Source organism: Myotis yumanensis, unplaced genomic scaffold (genome assembly GCF_028538775.1).
Source record: "Myotis yumanensis isolate MYYU_CA2020_CCGP unplaced genomic scaffold, mMyoYum1.0.hap1 SCAF_19, whole genome shotgun sequence".
Lineage (NCBI taxonomy): Eukaryota > Metazoa > Chordata > Mammalia > Chiroptera > Vespertilionidae > Myotis > Myotis yumanensis.
The window spans coordinates 17,159,504-17,178,308 of NW_027223770.1; the positions used below are offsets into that span (position 1 = coordinate 17,159,504).

Below are 18,805 nucleotides of genomic sequence, written 5' to 3' on the forward strand. Positions count from 1 at the left end.
AGCCAACCCAGGGAAGGAAGCTGGATCCCCTGCCGTCGGCGTTCGTTGGGCAGAAGCTGTAGGAGCTGCGGGTTGGGGCTGTGAGGTTACCAGGGTCCCGTGGGCTCCAGCAGACCCTGCGAGAGGCTGACCCAGTCCTGGGGTGTCAAGGGAAGTAAACTGAGGAATGGAGAACAAGTAGGGAGCTGTGGCCCAGGGGGTCTGCCCAAGGCTGGCCGCGCACGGCCTGTGAGAACCCCTTCCCAGAAACAGCCCCAGGATGACAAATACAGGGATGCCCTGGCTCGTGTTGTCCTGAGCGATGAGTTAGGGTTCCCACAGCAAATCTAGATCCATGGATTTAGGATTGAAGGATTTGAACGTTTACACATTCAATTTCTCTTATCTTTGGGGTCACTCTGGAGCCTCTTAACCCCGCCTTTAGGGCTGCCACCCACACCCCCTTTTTACTAAGCAGGGAAGGGGGCAGGTGCTGTAGATCGGTGAGACCTGTTGAAAGTGTCACCTGACACAGCCAGGAGGAAGGCGCTTGGGAAAGGAAGAGTTTACACAGAGAGCACACAGTTGCCCGTAGGATTTCTCCATGGTAGGGGTTCGCTAGCACCAACACTTTGATACAAAGGTCATTTGATATGTGCTACACCCAGAATTCTTTGAGGCCCACTAATAACCTTGGCCTTAACTCTTCACTGGAAGTCCAGGCCAGGTGGTCTACCAGTGCCCCCAGGGATGAAAGGGCTATTCTGTGGCCAGAAAGGTCGGTACTGGTATCGGGAGTTGACGCTACAGGTAAACAGATGTGGGCTCATCCTACGAGGAAGCTTTCTGAGCCAGCCCTGCCCAGGGACAGACTGGCCGCCTTCGCAGACATTGTTTGCTGTCAGTGGCTGGGACAGCTGGGGATCTCGAAGGTGCTAAGGTTCCGAGGGAAAGGGTTTGATGATTCTAAAGCCCCATCAAAGCTGAGATCCTTGGACAGGGCCTGCGGGCCGCCTTTCCCATCTCCTGGGCCCTGTCCAGCGGGTCTTCACCTCACTGTCCTTGGAGTTGTCTGTCTTGTTCGGCAACAGTGCGCTGCGTGGACTGGGGCAACACACGCTGGCTTCCAACATTAAACACTTAAAAAAGTGCCTTCGGGAGTTTCCACCGGTGCCCCCCGGGCTCCTCGGTCACCCCTCCGAGGCGTCTGGCATCCAGTGGGGAGTGGGGGTGACGCCGTATATGTTACCACCAGAGCCATGACCTCATGTCTGAGTCTTGCGGCAGCAGGAGGTCAGCCCGAGGCCCAGCCATTTCCAAAAAGGGGGCAACGTTCCACCCAGTTTTTTCCGAGCTTTGGAGAATGAGTGTTTTCTAACCATCTCTGTTTCTCAGCACTTCAGTGTTTATAGACTTTTTAAAAATAAGGTCTTTGCACAGAACCCTGCAATGAAGGATGCTAGCTAGGCAGGGCAGGGGTGGGCATGGGCATGAGACTCAGAGACCAGCAAAGCGAAAGCACTGGCCGAACCTGCTTGTGTGCTTCTCCCCAGATCAGGAGGCCAGGCCTCACGGGCCCCATTTCCTCCCTTCTGGGAGAAAAGATGGACGGAGGCAGCCTGGGCCCAGTGATTCAGGGCTCCAGGACAGATGCCCTTTTTGGGGAAACGTCCAAGCCATTCTGACTGGATGTGGGGAAAGGCCCATTCATGCCATGTGATCCCCAGACCCCTCTTTCTGGCCAGTCCGTAAACAACCCAAATCCCCACTCAGACTCCCTGTCACAGAGGGACCCAAGCCACAGGCCCTGAAGTAAGACCAACATCTGCTCCAAAGGGCCAGGAATGTGGTGAGCTGGCCATTGGCAGCCACTGAGCAGGCTGGCTACTGACGGAGAGCAGATAACAGCGAGAGTGAAGGAGCGGGCAGGCGATGAAGAAGTGGCGGCCAGAGAGTATGCTATTTGGGGGTACTGGTAGCAGGGCAAGGATGAGTATGGTTGGCTTCTTTTTCTTTCTTTATTTTTTTATATGCTTTTATTGATTTCAGAGAGGAAGGGAGAGGGATAGAGAGACAGAAACATCAATGATGAGAGTATCATTGATCGGCTGCCTCCTGCACACCCCACACTGGGGATCGAGCATGAGCCCTGACCAGGAATTGAACCGTGACCTCCAAGTTCATAGGTAGATGCTCAACCACTGAGCCACACTGGCCGGGCTCCTTTTTTATTTTGTAAGAGTATGTGTGGACGTGAAGGAAGATGCCCGAAGGTCATAAAAAGAAAATGAAGTTTCCAGAAAGGAAATTATTAGTGGAACATGTTTTCAGAGTGGAGAGGAGATGGAACAGAATATATATATATGGTACAATGTGGAGTGAGACAGCCCAATGGAAATCGGTCTGTGTCTTGATAGAAACACCACAGCTGCCTGCAAAAGCCAAAACCGAAATGCCCGTATCAAGGCTCATACACGCTCTCCCGGCATAGGACTGGCATAGTCTGCAGGCCTTTTGAGGAACCTAGACTTACAGTGACCTGCTGGCCTGGAGGGCAGCTTTGGTTCATGCTTCATTTTCATTGGTGTCTACCTTCAGGCTCTAGCGTTTGGGACCCTATGGCCCCGGGTGGTGGTTGGCCTGCTATACGGTGGCAGGAGGTCACGTGGCTGGTGGCGGTCTGCTGCCTGGATGGCTGGGAACCCCCTGGTGTCCACCAGCATGTCCTCAAACGCTGTATTGTTTTTGCAGATGGACTTCCAGCAGATGTTTCGAGCTCAGACAGGGAGGCCGGCACTTAGGGGGAAGAGGCCGGGCCCCTGAGCAGAGGCAGGAGGAAGGGATGCTGGTGCCTGGTGCTGGGTCCCCTGTCCTTCTGTTGAGGAGGGCACGGGGTTCAAACATCTTGCACTTGGGCAAGAAGTGGAAGGAGAATAGCTGAGGGCCTCCACACAGAAGGAGGAAGTGCTGTGGGCTAAGGAGTCAGCAGAGACGCGGACTCCTCAGGCCTAAACTGTGCGTCAGGGGCTCCCGACTAGCTGTGCTTCCTCGCAGTCTGATCTCCCCAGACTTTCACAGCAAAAGGGAACCTTAGACTTATAGGATACGAAGCCCCGGCGTCACATTTACACGTTCTAACAGGCGCTTGAGTAGTCATTCTGGTTGTCTTGGAGGGAAGCTTTAAAAGTAAGCACTAAACCCCAGCCAGTGTGGCTCAGTGATTGAGCGTCGACCTATGAACCAGGAGGTCATGGTTCGATTCCCGGTGAGGGCATATGCCCAGGTTGTGGGCTCGATCCCCCGTGTGGGGCATGCAGGAGGCAGCCGATCTATGATCCTCTCTCATCATTGATGTTTCTATCTGTTTCTCCCTCTCCCTTCCTCTCTGAAATCAATAAAAATATATTTTTTAAAAAATAAATAAAAGTAAGCATCAAATTGTAAATGAATTGTCCAGGGTGGAGAATAAATAGCAACATCAAGCCCCTCCCCACCCGGTCTGATAACCCAGCACACTCGCATTTATCCGGCCTGCCTGCAGGTGGCTGTCCTTCAGGCCTGGGCTTGTAGGCTGTTCCCCACAGAGTGGCTGCACCCTGGCCCCGCTGTGACACTGCCCACACTTGAGGTGGAGGCGGGAGGGGGGCTGGGGAGGATGCACAGAGCACTTAGGATCAATCTGGACCTCCTGGAGACACTAGGGCTCAGGTGTGCACCTCCCCAGGTGTCATTCACTAGTGTACGTGGACAGGATGCCCCCTTGTGGACACCACTCCCCATTTTAAAGCTGTGGCCACTGAGGTTCAGAAATTGGCTCAAAGGCAGACGGCCAGTGGAGAGCCGCTGGTATCTGAGACCCAGGCCTCTTAAGTCCCGGGCTGAGGCCAGGCCCACAGCCTCCCCTCTGTGTGGAGATGGGCCCGTAGAGCTCGCGTTAACCTGCACCACAGCGTCGTCCCTTCTCTGTGTTGGAATCAGCCTCCTCCATGGGGCCTTCCATGTAGAGCCAGACCACTTTCCCCACAGCTTGTTCTGTTTTTATTTGTCCCAAGAGATAAATGCTTTCCGAAAACTTGCCTGTGGCCTCCTGGAATGAGGCAGATTAAGCCAAACCCTTCACCACACTAACCGTGTCCTTCTCTCCTCCCCGCGGTGCCCACTCAGGGCCCGACGGGCGCCCCCCCCTCCCCCCCCCCCCCCCCCCCCCCCCCGGTATCTCTCTGGGCTCAGCCCGCTTGGCATGGGCCTTATTTACAGCCATGGCTGCGGGAAATGAGATTGGGTGGGACCTCAAAGGAAGTGAGAGCGGTCCCCAGCTGGCAGTTCAAACATGGGGCCACTGGGGGGAGTTTGGGGTTTCTGGGAGACCTATAGGTCCTGGGTGGGGCACCATGGGCAAAAGAAAGTCTTTCTTCATTTTACCAAAAAGTTGGTTTCCATATGTATAACTGAGTCTGGCCTGTGAAAAATTCTGTGAAACTGTGTTATTTTTTTTAAATATATTTTTTGTTGATTTCAGAGGAAGGGAGAGGGAGAGATAGAAACACCAATGATGAGAGAGAATCACTGATCGGCTGCCTCCTGCACACCCCACACTGGGGATCAAGCCCGAAACTCAGGCATATGCCCCGACCGGGAATCGAACCCCGACCTCCTCGTTCATAGCTTGATGCGCAACCACTGAGCCACTAAGGCCGGGCTAAGAAACTGTGTTTTTCAATAGTAGCGGCACGAGAGATGAAATATGTTGTGTGACAGGGAGGCCACAGAGTGGGTATCTGTCTTGATTCTCATTTTTAATTTAAACTTAATGGGAAACACATTTTGCATTCTGTGGCATTCCCACCGGCAGCTCAGACAGTCGGGCAAAGGTGATGGGCCGGGCCATTAAGCTGGTGAAGTATTCTCCCTTGCAGGCCCGGGTCCGACCAGGAAAGGAGAACAGGGTCCCCGCAGAACAAAAGGCCAGGTTTCCCTGGACTCCGTTGTCAGCCAGGCCCTCCTTCCCTCTGCCCTCCACCCTCCCCACCCCAGCCATTGACACGGCGCAGAGAAAAGGGAGACCCGGATTCAATAGGCTGACTGCGTGAGGCAGGAGACAAAGGCTTTGGCACTGGGACCCCGTTGTCGCTCCTGCTCCAGGTGTCCCCGATGAAGAGCCCCTTGGGTGGGGGCAGTGCAGAGCTGAAGAAAGCCCCATTGTCGGCTCTGCCCCACACCTGCAAAGCGCCGCTCTGCTCATTCCCATCTTCGCTCAGGTCCCAAATACTGTCTCCAGGAGGGATCCCAAGTGGACGTGGGTTTTGTGCTTCTGTTTTCACACTGGAAGGCCATTCCTTTCTGAACAGCAGCCACTTCATGCTTCTCGGGGCCCCACTAAATAGACAGACACATACGCCTGTATGTGCACACTGATACAAGACAAAGAAGCTCGCCAACGATTGTCGTCATTGAAGTGAAACGTACGCAGGGGTGCAGAACTCATGAATGTGCCATTCAAGGGATTATCACAAAGTGAATCCACGCGCTCGTTTAAGTGCCCCCAGGGCAAAGAATAGACTAGAAGCCCCCCTGTGCCCACTCTCCATCATCACCCCATTCTCCCCAAAGGTTAGCGCTGTGCTGACTTCCAACACCAATATTGAGCGGTGCGTTTCTTCAGTTTAGCCCGCAGGGTCTGCTGGACCAGAATGGGGTTCCCGCCTCCCGGGCTTTCTGGCTGTGTGATCCTGGCCAAGTTACTTGACTTCTCTGAATGTTGGTTTCCTCCGCAGTGAAAGGGGAATCACGTGATACTGGTTTTATGCGGCTCGTGTAAGGGTTCAGCGAGAGAACAGATAGAGAGCGCCTGCCACAATGAGCGTTCGATGAGTTGGCTGCCTTCCCCCTCATCTCAGCCCGTTTACTCTGAGGAGGGGGCATCGGGAAAGACGGGGAGCTCAGTGGACATTAGCCTCACGCAGAAGGAGCCTCAACGCAGAAGAAAGAAACCCAAAGTCACAGAGCAGGAGGCCAGGCTCCGGGGAGGACCTCCTCCCATCAGAACAAGTTCCCCTAACACAACAGTGTGCTGTGCCACCCTCCATAGCCCGAGGAGTGAATAAGGATGGAGAAGGGAAGGGGATGCTGGTCCCTGGGGTGGGGGCAGATGCCTGAAATCTGCCCCGCCCCCGGGAGGCAGCCTCTCCTTCTAGGAGTGAAACTTGACCCGGGAACTTTTGAGGGCAAAACCCTTTCCCTAGGTCACCATGAAAGATGTATTTCATGTGAGCTTTGCGGAGGTCAAAGGACCCTTTCTCTTGGCTTTCTGGGAGTTTCCTGTGGAATTCACGTGTGCCCAAACCAGGACTTTCACCCCGGGGGGAAATTTAATAAATGCGGTTTATCTAAGCTTCGTGCTCTTAGCTAAATCTGCACTAATGACTCAGGCAGCTTGCTCCTCGGAGACCATCATTTTTCTTTATTTGCTCCAGCCGTGAGGTTTCAGCCGGGGCGGGGGGGAGGGGGGAGAGAATGTCGGGGACAGAGAGGCAGACATTCTTGGTCTCACTCCTGAGACGTTTTCTGATCCCCCTGGAACGTTTGGTCCCATGTCTTCACCCCCTTCTGGGCATGGGGGATTATTCCTTCTTGCAGGAGAACCGGTTCGTAACTGATTCCAGAGGACAGGATCCCAGAGGACAGGATCATGCTCCGCAAGCCTTTTATAACGGCTTCATTGTATGTAATCGCGGTGTCTGTGGGAAAAGGGATACACAAGTAGCCATGATGATAGTTAGCATTGATTGAACACTTATTATGAGCCAAGGACTTTCGGAGAAATTTATATGGATCATCTTATTCAGTCCTTACAAGGCCACACTAGGTGTTACCATTAGTCCATTTTATAAATGAGGAGCTCATAGCTTAGAGAGATGAGCTACACTGATGGATCACAAGTCTACTAAGTGGTAAGAGGGGCTCTAATTTTATTTTATTAAAATACTAGAGGCCTGGTGCACGAATTTGTGCATGGGTGTGGTTCCTCAGCCAGGCTGGCGACCAGGGACAATCTGGGCCGGCCGGGGGGTGGGGGTGGGGGGTGGTGGTGGGTGGAGGGACCACAGGAGGTTGGCCTGCCATGAGAGGTTGGCTATGGGAGCTCACTGACCACCAGGGGGCAGCTGCTGCATTGAGCGTCTGCCCCCTGGTGGTCAGTATGTGTCATAGCTACTGGCTGGTGGTCCAGTCCTCTGGTTGTAATGGTCCCTTCGGCTTTTATATATATAGATTTTTTTATTGATTGCAGAGAGGGAATTGAGCCCATGACCAGGTCATGTGCCCTTGACCAGAATCGAACCCGGGACCCTTCAGTCTGCAGGCTGACACTCTATCTACTGAGCCAAACTGGCTAGGGCAGTGGTCAGCAAACTCATTAGTCAACAGAGCCAAATATCAACAGCACAATGATTGAAATTTCTTTTGAGAGCCAAATTTTTTAAACTTACACTATATAGGTAGGTACATTGTTATTAACTGAATTAGGGGACTCCTAAGGCTTAGGAAGAGCCACACTCAAGGGGCCAAAGAGCCGCATGTGGCTCGCGAGCCACAGTTTGCCGACCACGTGGCTAGGGCATGGGGGAGGGGCTCTAATTTTAAAGTCTGATTTGCATAACAACTATCTTAAGATGAGGTTGCCCCAGCCTCACTTGCTCCCTAATATTTCTGAGAATGTAATAACCAAAGGCACCAGGTCCTTGGACGTTGCGTGCGTGTGTGTGTGTTTGTGTGTGTGTGTGTGTGTGTGTGTGACCGTCTCCTTTCTACGCCGGTGACCACATGGCCACACTCCATCACTGAGCAGGCTCAGTCCCACCTCCGCCCTCCTCTTTCTTGTCTGAAGCGATTTCAGAGCCAGAAAGAAGCCGCCCAGGCCAGGAGTCAGAGGTTCTAGGCAGATGGATGATTTTTCGAAAACTCTCTCCCTCGGCGCCTGGCTGGGAAGGGCACACACTTTCTGGGCGGCACGCAACCGAACGCCCACAGCTGGGTGAGGCAGCAGCTCCACTCGCCTCCCTGCCCTGGCTGGAGGCTAAAAATAGGAGTGTCTGCCAGCCGGGTCCCTGCCCGGAGCCCTGGCACCCAAGCCAGGCCGCTCGGCCCAGGGAGCAGGGAGGGCTGTGGTGAAAGACTTGTTCCCCCCCCCAGCGCTTAAGTCGAGCTCTCGTGTCCCCCATAAAAGCAGATTCCAGTCCCATCTGGGGAGCGCCGTAGTTTCCCCAGGAGAATCTCAAAGAGACTAAAAAAAAAAAAAAAAAAAAGCAAAAAAACCTGACATTTTACAAAATAAAACTCTTGAATGTGCTTGAATCTAAGGAACAAAACCAGTTTTAGGAAAGAAGGGACAACAACAAAAACTATCACGCCTTTATTTTTGTATCCTTACCCGAGGTCATGCTTATTGATTTGAGAGAGAGAGGAAGGGAGAGAGAGGGAAACATCGACGTGAGAGGAACATCAGCCGGTTGCTTCCCATATGTGCCCTGACTGGGGATCGAACCCACAACCTAGGTACGTGCCCTGAAAAGAATCGAACCCACAACCTTTTCATGGTATGGGATGACATTCCAACCAAGGGAGCCACCCAGCCGGGGGAAAAAACGATCATGCCTTGAAAATGCCTGCACAAGTGCCCGATATAGACTAGATACCCGTTAAAGTTTCATTTTAAAAGATTGTATGTCAGCCCTCAGGGATGACAGAAAACCCAAGGTATTATGCCTGGCGTTTAGTTGGCAAAGTTACTATTGGGAGAACGGCCACCCCCCTTGCCCCTCCCCAGCCCCCCACACCACCCCTCCAGCACAGTTTTTGAGCATCTGAGCGCCGGGCCCAGCAGCAAAGGGACCTGCACAGAAACCAGAGGCCGTCGGAGCAGCCAACCTCTCCTCCAGGGCCTGGAGGGCCCGAGCTGCTGGCCAGCGCTGGCCAACTCTGGCCCGTGGACAAAACAAAACAAAAACACAGAAGAATGTGCGGCCGCGACTGTGCCTCGGGCCTGCAGAGCCTGCACTGTCGGCCGGCCTCGAAGCGTGCCAGCCCCGGCTGCAGTTCAGCCCCGTCATTTTGCTGATGAGAAATCACGGTCTAGACATATAAAGCTGCTTACGGGGTGTGGGGGGGCAGAACCGGGACAGGCCCTGTGTTCCGATTCCCCGTCCCGTGTTCCTGCCGTGACGTGGCGTGGCCCCGAGGAGCTCTGAAGCATGAAGGCCGCTGGGAGGGCGTGGGGGTGTCCCACCGGCAAGCGTTCTGTCCTCCCCCACTCTGACCCTGACCCAGGAAGCTATGGCGGTCCCCAGAATGGATCACAGTGACTTTTTCTTTCTCTCAAGGACTCATGGGTCCCCTGTCCCGTCTCCCTGTCTCTGCCCCTCCCACTCCCTTCTCATGTCACCTCCTACTCTTCATCGCAGGACAGAGTCTTGGTTCTAACCTGCTTTTGCTTTTGCCTTTCAGGTTCACTGTTGGCCTATAACACCCCCTCCCACACAGACCAGTCCCCACGGCTGAGTGTCAAAGAAGGTGAGTCTGTTCCCTGGGGGGCCTAGAATTTTCCTCGGTACAGGCGGGGCACGGGCCCATGCCGCTGAGATGGGTCGGGGGGTTTCTGGCCTGTGCTCCGGCTCTCTGATTCCACACAGCTTTCTCTAGCACACGAGACACGGCGCCAAAGCTGATCCTGCTTGTGCCACTAGTTGGAAAAAAAAATACCACAAGGTTTTAAAATGTCGTGTCATAGAATCGTAAAGATATAACTTGAAGCTGTGACTCCACAAAATGTTCGGTCATAGCATGCAATGGATATTGCTCGCTCTCCAAGTTGAAAACTGGGTTTTCCCTGTTGAAACTAATGAAATAAAGATTGTCGGGATGCTTGCAATGCTACATTTCAAAGTTTTGAGAACAAATTTTAGCAATTCCAAAGTGGTGATTTGAGGATTTAGTCTCGTTGTTTTGGTTGGTTTGGTTTGGTTTGGTTTGGTTAAGAGAGAAAGAAAACAGACTCAGCAAACAATGTTTGCCAGTGACAGTTTTAGCAAAGATTACAATAGCATTTCTCAACATCTTTATTTCTGAAACAATAATGTAAAGGTTTATCGCTCCAGATACTGTGTTAGATTCTAGGCATTTAAACAAGTGAATAGAATGATCTGAGGGAGGAAAAAAAAATGTGAATGAGAAAAATCCGCCCAAGGCAAAAGAAAAATTCCTTGGAGGAGGGGACTCTTGTGTGGGGACTTGAGGGATGAATAGGAGTACAGCAGACATTCCCTCTACCTTGCTCCCTCCTTCACTGCTTCTTCTTTAGTGCACACCTGCCATTATATAGAATGAAGGCAGAAGTGTTTAGTGTTGGTTGCATTTAAAGTAGCACGGTATCATATTCCAGAGAAACATAATGTTCTTTTAGCGGAAGAAACTTCGAGACCATTTGGTTCAAAATCCTCACGGGTTATGGAGGAAACCAGAGACCCAAACAGCCTGGGTGTCTTGGCCAAGGCCACACCTTTGATCACATAGGACTTTGTGTTTCCTGTTCATAATTTATAATCAAATGATGACAAAAAAAAATGTAGTGGAGAAAATATACAGCATGACGAACCTGATTGTACACGTCTGTGGTTTTCATTTGCTTCCTTCTCCCCTACCCCAACCTGGGCCGGTCCTATTTATGCTACTGTTTTCCTTTCCAAATCAGATTTACTTAATTTTGCCATGCAAACTAAATTAGATAGTCTCATTCTGCAGTCCAAGCCACATTTTACTTGATGGCCTATTTAATAATCTCGATAAGAGAGAAAATGTAGCCCAGCTGGCTTGGTTCAGTGGATTGAGCATCATCCACTGCACCATAGAGATCGCTGGTTCGATTCCTGGTCAGGGCATAAGCCCGGCTTGTGGGCTCGATCCCCGGTAGAGGGAGTGCAGGAGGCAGCCGATGTATGTTTCTCTATCCCCGATGTTTCTATCTTCTCTCCTCTCCCTTCCCTCTCTCTAAAAAATCAATAAAAACATATTTTTTCAAGGGAGAGAAAATGTATTAGACTAACACCCTGGCTTGGAGGTCTGGGCACTTTGGGCTTACTTTGGGGAAATCCCTTCATTCCCTGAGCCTTAGTTTCGCATCAAGTGAAGAGGCTGAACTAAGTCAGTTCCGGTCAAGCCCAAATTCTCCAGCTGTGGCTCCTTAGGCATGACTTGGGGCCACAGAGTGAGGGTTCTGCCTCCATTCAGAGCCACTCTGGTTCCATCTGTTTCCGTTGGGGAACTTCCTTTCACTTGCAGATAGGGACCCACTTCTTGGAAGGAGGGAAGGAAAGAAGAGAAAGAGAGAGGAAGGAAGGCCTGGAGGAAGAGGGAAGAAGGGAAGGAAGGGAGGGGGGAGAGCAAGAGGGATGGAGGGAGGAAGGGAATACGGAGAACCCTGAAAGTTCCTCCAGCCCCACAGGCTAAGGCTGATGAGACTCTGGGCTTAACTACAGATTTTGGTTTAGAAGCCAGTTTGGCTGAGTTGAACTGTATTAATAACCAACACATTGCTCCCCCCAGGGGTCCTAGCTTTCAGCCCTCCCCCCTACCTGGGCAGTGCGTTCCCTGGTCCTTTTGTGCTCGCAGGGAGTATATCTGTCAGGCCACCGGGCTCATCAGGAGCCCCTTGCTTAGCTGGGCAGCAACCCTCTCCTGCCATGAATTAGCCGCAGCATCCCGGCGGATGCACGCGGCGCTGCCAGATCTCATTCAGGTGCTGCCCGGCACTTATCTCCCAGCATTGGCCCTGGCCTCCAGGGACGATTAGGGCTGCGCTTTGCAGGTGCGTCTTTTGTCCCCAGTAACGCTTGCCACTTGAGCTGTCTTGCCACTGTGTCGCCTCCCCCTTGTGAGGTGGTCTGAATCTGTCTGAGCGGCCATCAGCCACAAAACAAAGTGCATTAGCAAGACAAAGCTAATCAGGCCTCTCTATCCTCCCCCCCCCCCCCAATTCAATCGCCTCCCCACCTCCTCTCTTCTGCTTTTCTCTAATCCCTACCTTTATTTCTTAAAATATTAAATGAGAAAATAAAAGAGAACACGCACTGCAATCCTGGCTCCATCTCGTTCAAATGAAGACACACACAGAGCCCCCAAACAAACCGAGATCTCTCTGAAGCACCAGCTGTGTGTGTGTGCGTGTGTGTGTGTGTGTGTGTGTGTGCACACGCTTCACACAGGGCAGGTGCTGGCACCGGGCACAAAGGAAAGAAGTTCAGGAGGTGATGTCTATTAATGCTTCTTCGATGCTCTTATCAGACTAGAATGCCTTTTGACTTGCACGTGGCCCAGTCACCCCGCCAGCTTGCCTCTTGAAAATGCTTGCACGCTCTAAAGGCTATTTGTGCCCACGAAGTAAGACGAGTTTCTGACATTCAATTTATAGCGGCCTTGAAGCCCCTTTATGAAATAGTCTCTGGTCATAGAGGGGAGCCAACTGGAACAGTGTTCTTTCCACCATGCGTTATCAGGGCTCATCCACTTGAGCCACACAGAATGGAAGCATCCATTGCCCGTTTGCAAGAGCAGCCAGCACCGTTGTCTGTGTAGAACCCGTGATGCTTCAGACACGTGCTGGGCCTCTGCTCTTGAGCCCGGCAGCATCCCTGGGAGGTAGACATGGTTCTCCCCATTTTGCAGATGGAAAAAGTGAGGCCCGGCGACATTAAATTGCTCGCTGAAGGGCACCCGGGGACTCGACAGCAGAGCAGGACTCAAACCCAGGTTGTGGGATCCCCATCCCTTGCTGCTCATGGTCCCCCTTCAGACAGCCTTCCCCCTCTGGCTGACTTTCCATGGAAACAAGACCTGGCCTAAGCGTAGTTTGGGCGGAGATCTGAATTTCCCCCATTATTTTTCTCTGTTCCTGTAGTTTTCCCACTATCACCCCCACCTGCATCCCTATTCTATCCTCTTTCCCCAAAGATGAATTCATATGCACCCCCACTTGGCACTACCCCCTAGTCCTCACTACACGGAGAACCACCTGGTGAGCTTTTTAAAAAATACTGATGCCATAGGACGGATATTGTGTGACTCCACTCCTAGGAGGTACCTTGGCCAGGCAAACAGGAAGTAGAGTGGTGGCTCCCAGGCCTGGGGGAGAGGGAGGAGGAATGGCGAGTTCTTGTTTAATGGGACAAGAGTTTCGGTGTGGAAAGATGAAACGCTCTGATGGTTACGCTTCCACAACGTGAATGCACTGAATGCCACTGAAACACAGACTGAAAAATGGCCAAAGGGGGTAAATTCTTTGTATGTTTTACAACAATAAAGCTGCAGAAATTAAAATAAAAAATTTTAGAATACTGATGCTCCGATCCCAAACATGACCAGTTAATTCAGAATCTCTAGGAGAGATGTGTGGGCGTGGAAACTTTTCTGAAAGCCCCTGGGTTACTCTGTAGCTTGTAGCCCAAATCGAGAAGCCCTGCCATAGAGTGCAGACACACGCTAGGAAGAGGAAAGCAAGACCGTCTTAGAGGCGCTCTGGGCAGGTGATCTTGACCTTTCGTGGCCCCAAATCCACCTAAAGAAGGAAGAGCAGGGCCAGTTGATGTACTAATGCAGGTGCAGGCTGAGTGAAAGGACCACCTGGTCAGGGTTTGTCGTTGATGATGGTATAATCATCACTGATTTGACAACTTCACCTTAGTGCATCGTTCATATCTCAGGGATTTTTTCCTTATATGCCCTCATCGTATGTATCTAAAGAGTAGATAGGTGGGCCTAGCCGGCGTGGCTCAGTGGTTGAGCGTCAGCCTGTGAACCAGGAGGTCATGGTTCATTCGCAGTCAGGGCACATGCCCGGGTTGTGGGCTCAATCCCCAGTGTGGGATGTGCAGGAGGCATCTGATCAATGATTCTCTCTCATCATTGATATTTCTATCTCACCCTCTCCCTTCCTCTCTGAAATCAATTTAAAAAACAAACAAACACCCAAATAGGTAGGTGGTAACTTGAATTTACAGGGAGGACACAGGTTCTAGAAGCTCAGTGGCCTTTCCCAAGGACATGCACGTCCTGTAGCCAGGCCCACTGACTCCTGTGTCCTCAGCTGGACACGCAGCCTGCGAGAGCCAGCAGGTCTCTCCTTTGCCTGCACAAGCCTCACTTCCTCGGGGTCCGTCTGGGTCTGTGTAAATGCCTGTGACTCCCCAAAAGGCGGAGGAGACTGAGCTCCCTGTTTATGAACTCCTGGAAGGCACAAACCCTCCATGGCCCGTAGAGCCTGAGCGTCCAGCCCCAGCCAGGGAAGCCTGTCAGGACCTGTGCCGAGTGCAGCACCACTTCCCCATGGGGCACGCTGTCTGCCTCGGAGCCCCGTCGCCTGCAGGGCCGCAGCTGATGGAGAAAACGGCTGTGTGCTGGCAGGCCAAGTGTGGGAAAGGGGGCAGGAGACACTCTTTTTTGCGTCCTTTACGGCAAAATGCCTAACAGGCCCCAAGCCCATGCTCACAAGAGCCCTTAGTCTCTCGAGGCGGTTTCCAGGGGCAGGGCCTGGGCCTGTGCACACAGCAGCCCCCACTTTGCAGCTCCTCACTGTCCAGGATCTCATCTGTGCCTCCCACCATCCCCATGAGACGGCCGGACCGGCGTTATCATGGTTATCATGATCCCATTCTATCCATAAAGCTACGGGACACAGACTGGACAGGGTTCATCTGAAGTCCCCCAGGTGCTTGGGCAGAGCAGGTGCAAATGGAGGCCTCTGATGTTCCTTCCTCCCTCCAGGCTGCCTCTCACCTCTCAGTGTATTTAATCCCAGCATCCGACAGCATCGGGAACATTCTTTAATGAATGCTCTCGATTTACCTAAGGCGGGTGTTCATCTCACATTTCAGCATTAAAACATAGTGGTTAATATCTCGGGCTCTGAACGCAATAGGCTGTGTGACCTTGGACAAGTCACTCACTCTTTCTTTGGCCTCAGTGTCCTCGTGTAGAAAGGAGGCTGTTTTAGTGTCCCTTCCGAGATGATGCGCCCTTAAATCGCGTAGCACACTGTCTGACACACCACTGAGTGCTCAGTGTTAGCTCCGTGAATTCTAACTATAATGATATTCTCATTGCAAAAGAATTAGAATACGTCGGGGGTTCACCGTTATGCTAGCACTGTGCAGAGGATGGTGAAGGAGCCACCATATCCTATGGCACGGTGATGCCACGGATGAGACCGCCACATTGCTTAACATCTTATTAGGGAGATACACCTATAGAACTATTAAGGAATACTAGGAATCTGAATATCATCAAATAGAAAACCACGTGCTACATACGAGAAGCTCTGAGAGTAACCAAGGGATGGAAAATCATTAAATGCTACAGTTGGACATCCATCCACTCCAACCTCTCCTGTGACAGAAGGGACTGGAGGCCAGAGATGGCGAGGGTCCAGCCAAGGCCACGGGGAGCGAACAGCAGGTGGCAGAGCTTTAAGTCACTCAGCACCTTAGTCAGGAATGGATAGAGTCTATGATCCCTGCCCTTCTCCACTCCATCTGTTCATCTCCTCATTTATGAAGAACTCACACGTAGGGGACACTAGGCTGAGCCCAGGAAGTAGGGTGCACAGCCGGAACCTACCCTTAGGGGCTCACGGTCAGAGTCACCAATGGGTCAATAAGTTATTGATACTGTGCATTGGAGTGTGGGTGATATAGACCATGCTACGCCCTCTCGGGGCCGTCCTTTCTGGCTGAATTGTAGAGGCTGGTGGGAAGCCTCTAGAAATATGCAGCATGGTCATGCTGAGAATGAGTATTGAAAGGAAGGGACGATGGTAGACAAGAAAGACACCAGCCAATGTGCCTGGGTCTGTCGTGCACGTATGGGAGTTGTGGTGTGGGAGCCGTGTGTGTGTGTGTGTGTGTGTGTGTGTGTGTGTGTGTATTTTTATTAATTTCAGAGAGGAAGGGTGAAAAACATTAATGATGAAGGAGAGTCATTGATCAACTGTCTCCTGCATGCCCCCTACTGAGGATCCAGCCTGCAACCTGGGCATGTGCCCTGACCTCCGGGTTCATAGGTCGATGCTCAACCACTGAGCCCCACAGATGGGGCAGCCCTGTGTGTTCACATTGGGTTTGGGGGAAGGGACCAGGGGAGTTCCTGGGGGTGAGTAGGAGTGTGGCCTGCGGGGGCACCAAGGCCTCAGTGTGACATGAGCACAGGAAACTGAAAGTGAGACAGGAAGCTCAGCAAAGGGGCGGAGCCAGGGATCTGCTTCCAAAAGACCAGGGGGGAGGGGGAGGGGGAGAGGGGGGCGAGAGCAGGGCTGAAATATGATTGGCAGGATGAAGGGGCCGTGGGGTTCAGTAGTTTCCTCTCTGCTTTTCTTTTTTTCCCCCCTTTTTGAAAATATATTTTTATTGATTATCCAGAGAGGAAGGGAAAGGAAGAGATAGAAACATCAACGATGAGAGAGAATCATTGATCGGCCGCCTCCTGCATGTGCCCCACTGGGTTCAGAGGTCAAGGCTCAACCACAGAGCCACGCCAGCTGGGCTCCTCTCTGCTTTCCTACATCTTTGAAATTTCCAATAATTGAAAAGATGCCCCAAGAACTTTTGTTTTAATGGGAGAACATGGATGAGTGCAGAATATTTATGCTTAAAGCTGGCGCCCCCCCCCTCCCCCACTCCCCGTATGTATCATGCATTGAAAGAGGACGCCGTGTTTCCAGGTCCAGCATCAGGGACGTGGCACCCTGAGTGGAGGGCGCGGGAGCGTGTGTTCGGGTGTTCTGCGTGGGCATGGGCTGCTCGCTGTCGCCCTGGCCGGGGTAGTGTGTGTGTGTGTGTTGGGGGGTGGGGGGGGGGGGCGGTCTGGAACACGTGTGCCGTCGGAAAAGGCCTGTAACGCTGTGAGGTAATGCCCTGTTATTTTAGGGAGTAAATAACATCTCTCATGCAGCAGGTCGTATGGCTCCGCGGCCCGGCTTCGGTCCACTATGGAGCACTTAAATCCAAAGCTATGGGGGACTCACGGGAGGGCCTGTTAAGAACTGTGTCATTCTCTGTTTTTCCTTTATGATGAAATACCTCTAATCCATTTTTAGCAAAAGTGGGGATGATTGCTGGCTGTGTGTGTGTGTGTGTGTGTGCACGCAGTCCAAAGGCAAGATTTATTATTACAGAATAGACAGTAGCTTGCTCTCTTGGTTTTTAAAAAAAATTGTTTTCCTTTGAAATTCCAGAGTTAATGTTTTGTCTGCTTTCGATCTGACCCTTTTGGAGAGCAGCATGCTTTTGTGTGTGCTTTTTTTTTTCCTTTTTCGCCAGAGAGAGAGAGATAGAGAAGGAGGGAGAGAGAGAGAGAGAGAGAGAGAGAGAGAGAGAGAGCTGGAAACAAAGAATCCTTGTCTGTAAGCGAAGCAGGCAGGAAACCCCAGTCCCCAGGGAGCTCCGCCAGCCAGGCCTGTCCCGGAGTCAGACTCCAGCCTCCGAATTCAATCTGACAGCTTGTCTGGGACACTTTCTAAGTAACCATTCTCCTTCCTTTCTCTGAGGAACAGAACCGCTATTTTTTTTGGTGGGTGTGCTGGGTGTGCTGCGTGTGCTGTGATCGCACGTGTGTGGGTTGCGCGGCAACCAGGACACGCTTTCTCTCCATTATGGCCGACGCTTCGCCCGTTTCCTGGGTCAAGTGTAACCTTGTTCCGGGATAAGGAGGCCAACAGCACCCGGTGTGGTGCTGTCGCAGGTACAGAGGCATGTGGCCGGGGCGTGTCTTCTTTACTTGGATTGCCTGATTGGACATGAGGGCATTCCGTCTCAAGAATAACTCACGTTGTGCGGGTTTTATGCCTTTGAGGATCTTTTACAAAATATGCACACAAAAGTCTTCTAATGATCCTTGCCCTCAGCTTCTGGGTTTAATTCATTCTTTTACAGCGTATGCCCCAGACATGTCCCTGCGAGAGAGAATTCAGAGGTGACCTCCCACCATTCAAAGTGGGGCCCTTCTCCCTCCTGCCTCCTCCATCCAGTTACTCAGACCGGGTGACTTTGCCACCAGGGAGTGAGGGATGGTGAGGCAAAGCCAGGCTTTCTGGCGTGTTCATATGGAGGCCGCCCAGCTTCAGCTATGCGGGACCCCCAGAGGCACAGAACAGTCCCAATCACTTCCGGGTCAGAGACCTGATCGCTGTGCCCAGTGGGGCAGTTTTGCCCATGTAGGATCTGATAAAAAAATTCACCCTTCAATTGTGAACGATTCCTGTCTTCTCTGTCTTCGACATTGACTGTCTCCTGGCCTCTCTCTGCCTCGTGTATTCCTCCTCCCGGGTCTCACTCCCACCCCTTCTGTAGGCTAGGCAGCCACACTCCCTGTGAAGGCCCAGATGACCTACCTCAGCAGGGGCTCGGCACCCCTTCCCCACGTACTTTGCTTGGACTTCCTGTTTTGCAGTTGAGCATTCAACAGATCCCATCATAATGGTCTTTTGTCTTCCAAGACTTCAAGCCTCTTGGAGATGGGAACTCAAGCAAGGCCATGGGACGGATGGGTGAAAATTATAGGCAAAATGCTTGGAACTGCTTCCCAAGAGTGACGTTTCTAAACATGGGAATGATTTGGTTTTGTCCACTGCTGATGGTGCTTGCCTTTTCCTCTGCCTTGCCCTGAATTTCCCCTTCATTGGACTCCCAGGGGATTCCTCTGATCAGTCTCATCCATGAGCAGGGGAGGAGCTCACCAAGAGCAGACTTCAGTTATAAGATGGGCGTTCCACTTCACCCTTTGGCTCTTT

At 52.0% G+C, this 18,805-nt stretch overlaps 1 protein-coding gene across 2 annotated transcripts in view; it reads left to right on the forward strand.

Annotated features, from left to right (window-relative positions):
• Window positions 1-18,805, forward strand: part of FLI1 (Fli-1 proto-oncogene, ETS transcription factor) — a 124,168-nt gene that overhangs the window by 84,788 nt on the left and 20,575 nt on the right. For both annotated transcript variants that reach the window (XM_070399159.1, XM_070399160.1), the window contains exon 5: window positions 9,481-9,546. In XM_070399159.1, coding sequence (XP_070255260.1) covers window positions 9,481-9,546 — 66 coding nt within the window. The remainder of the gene's footprint in view (window positions 1-9,480; window positions 9,547-18,805) is intronic.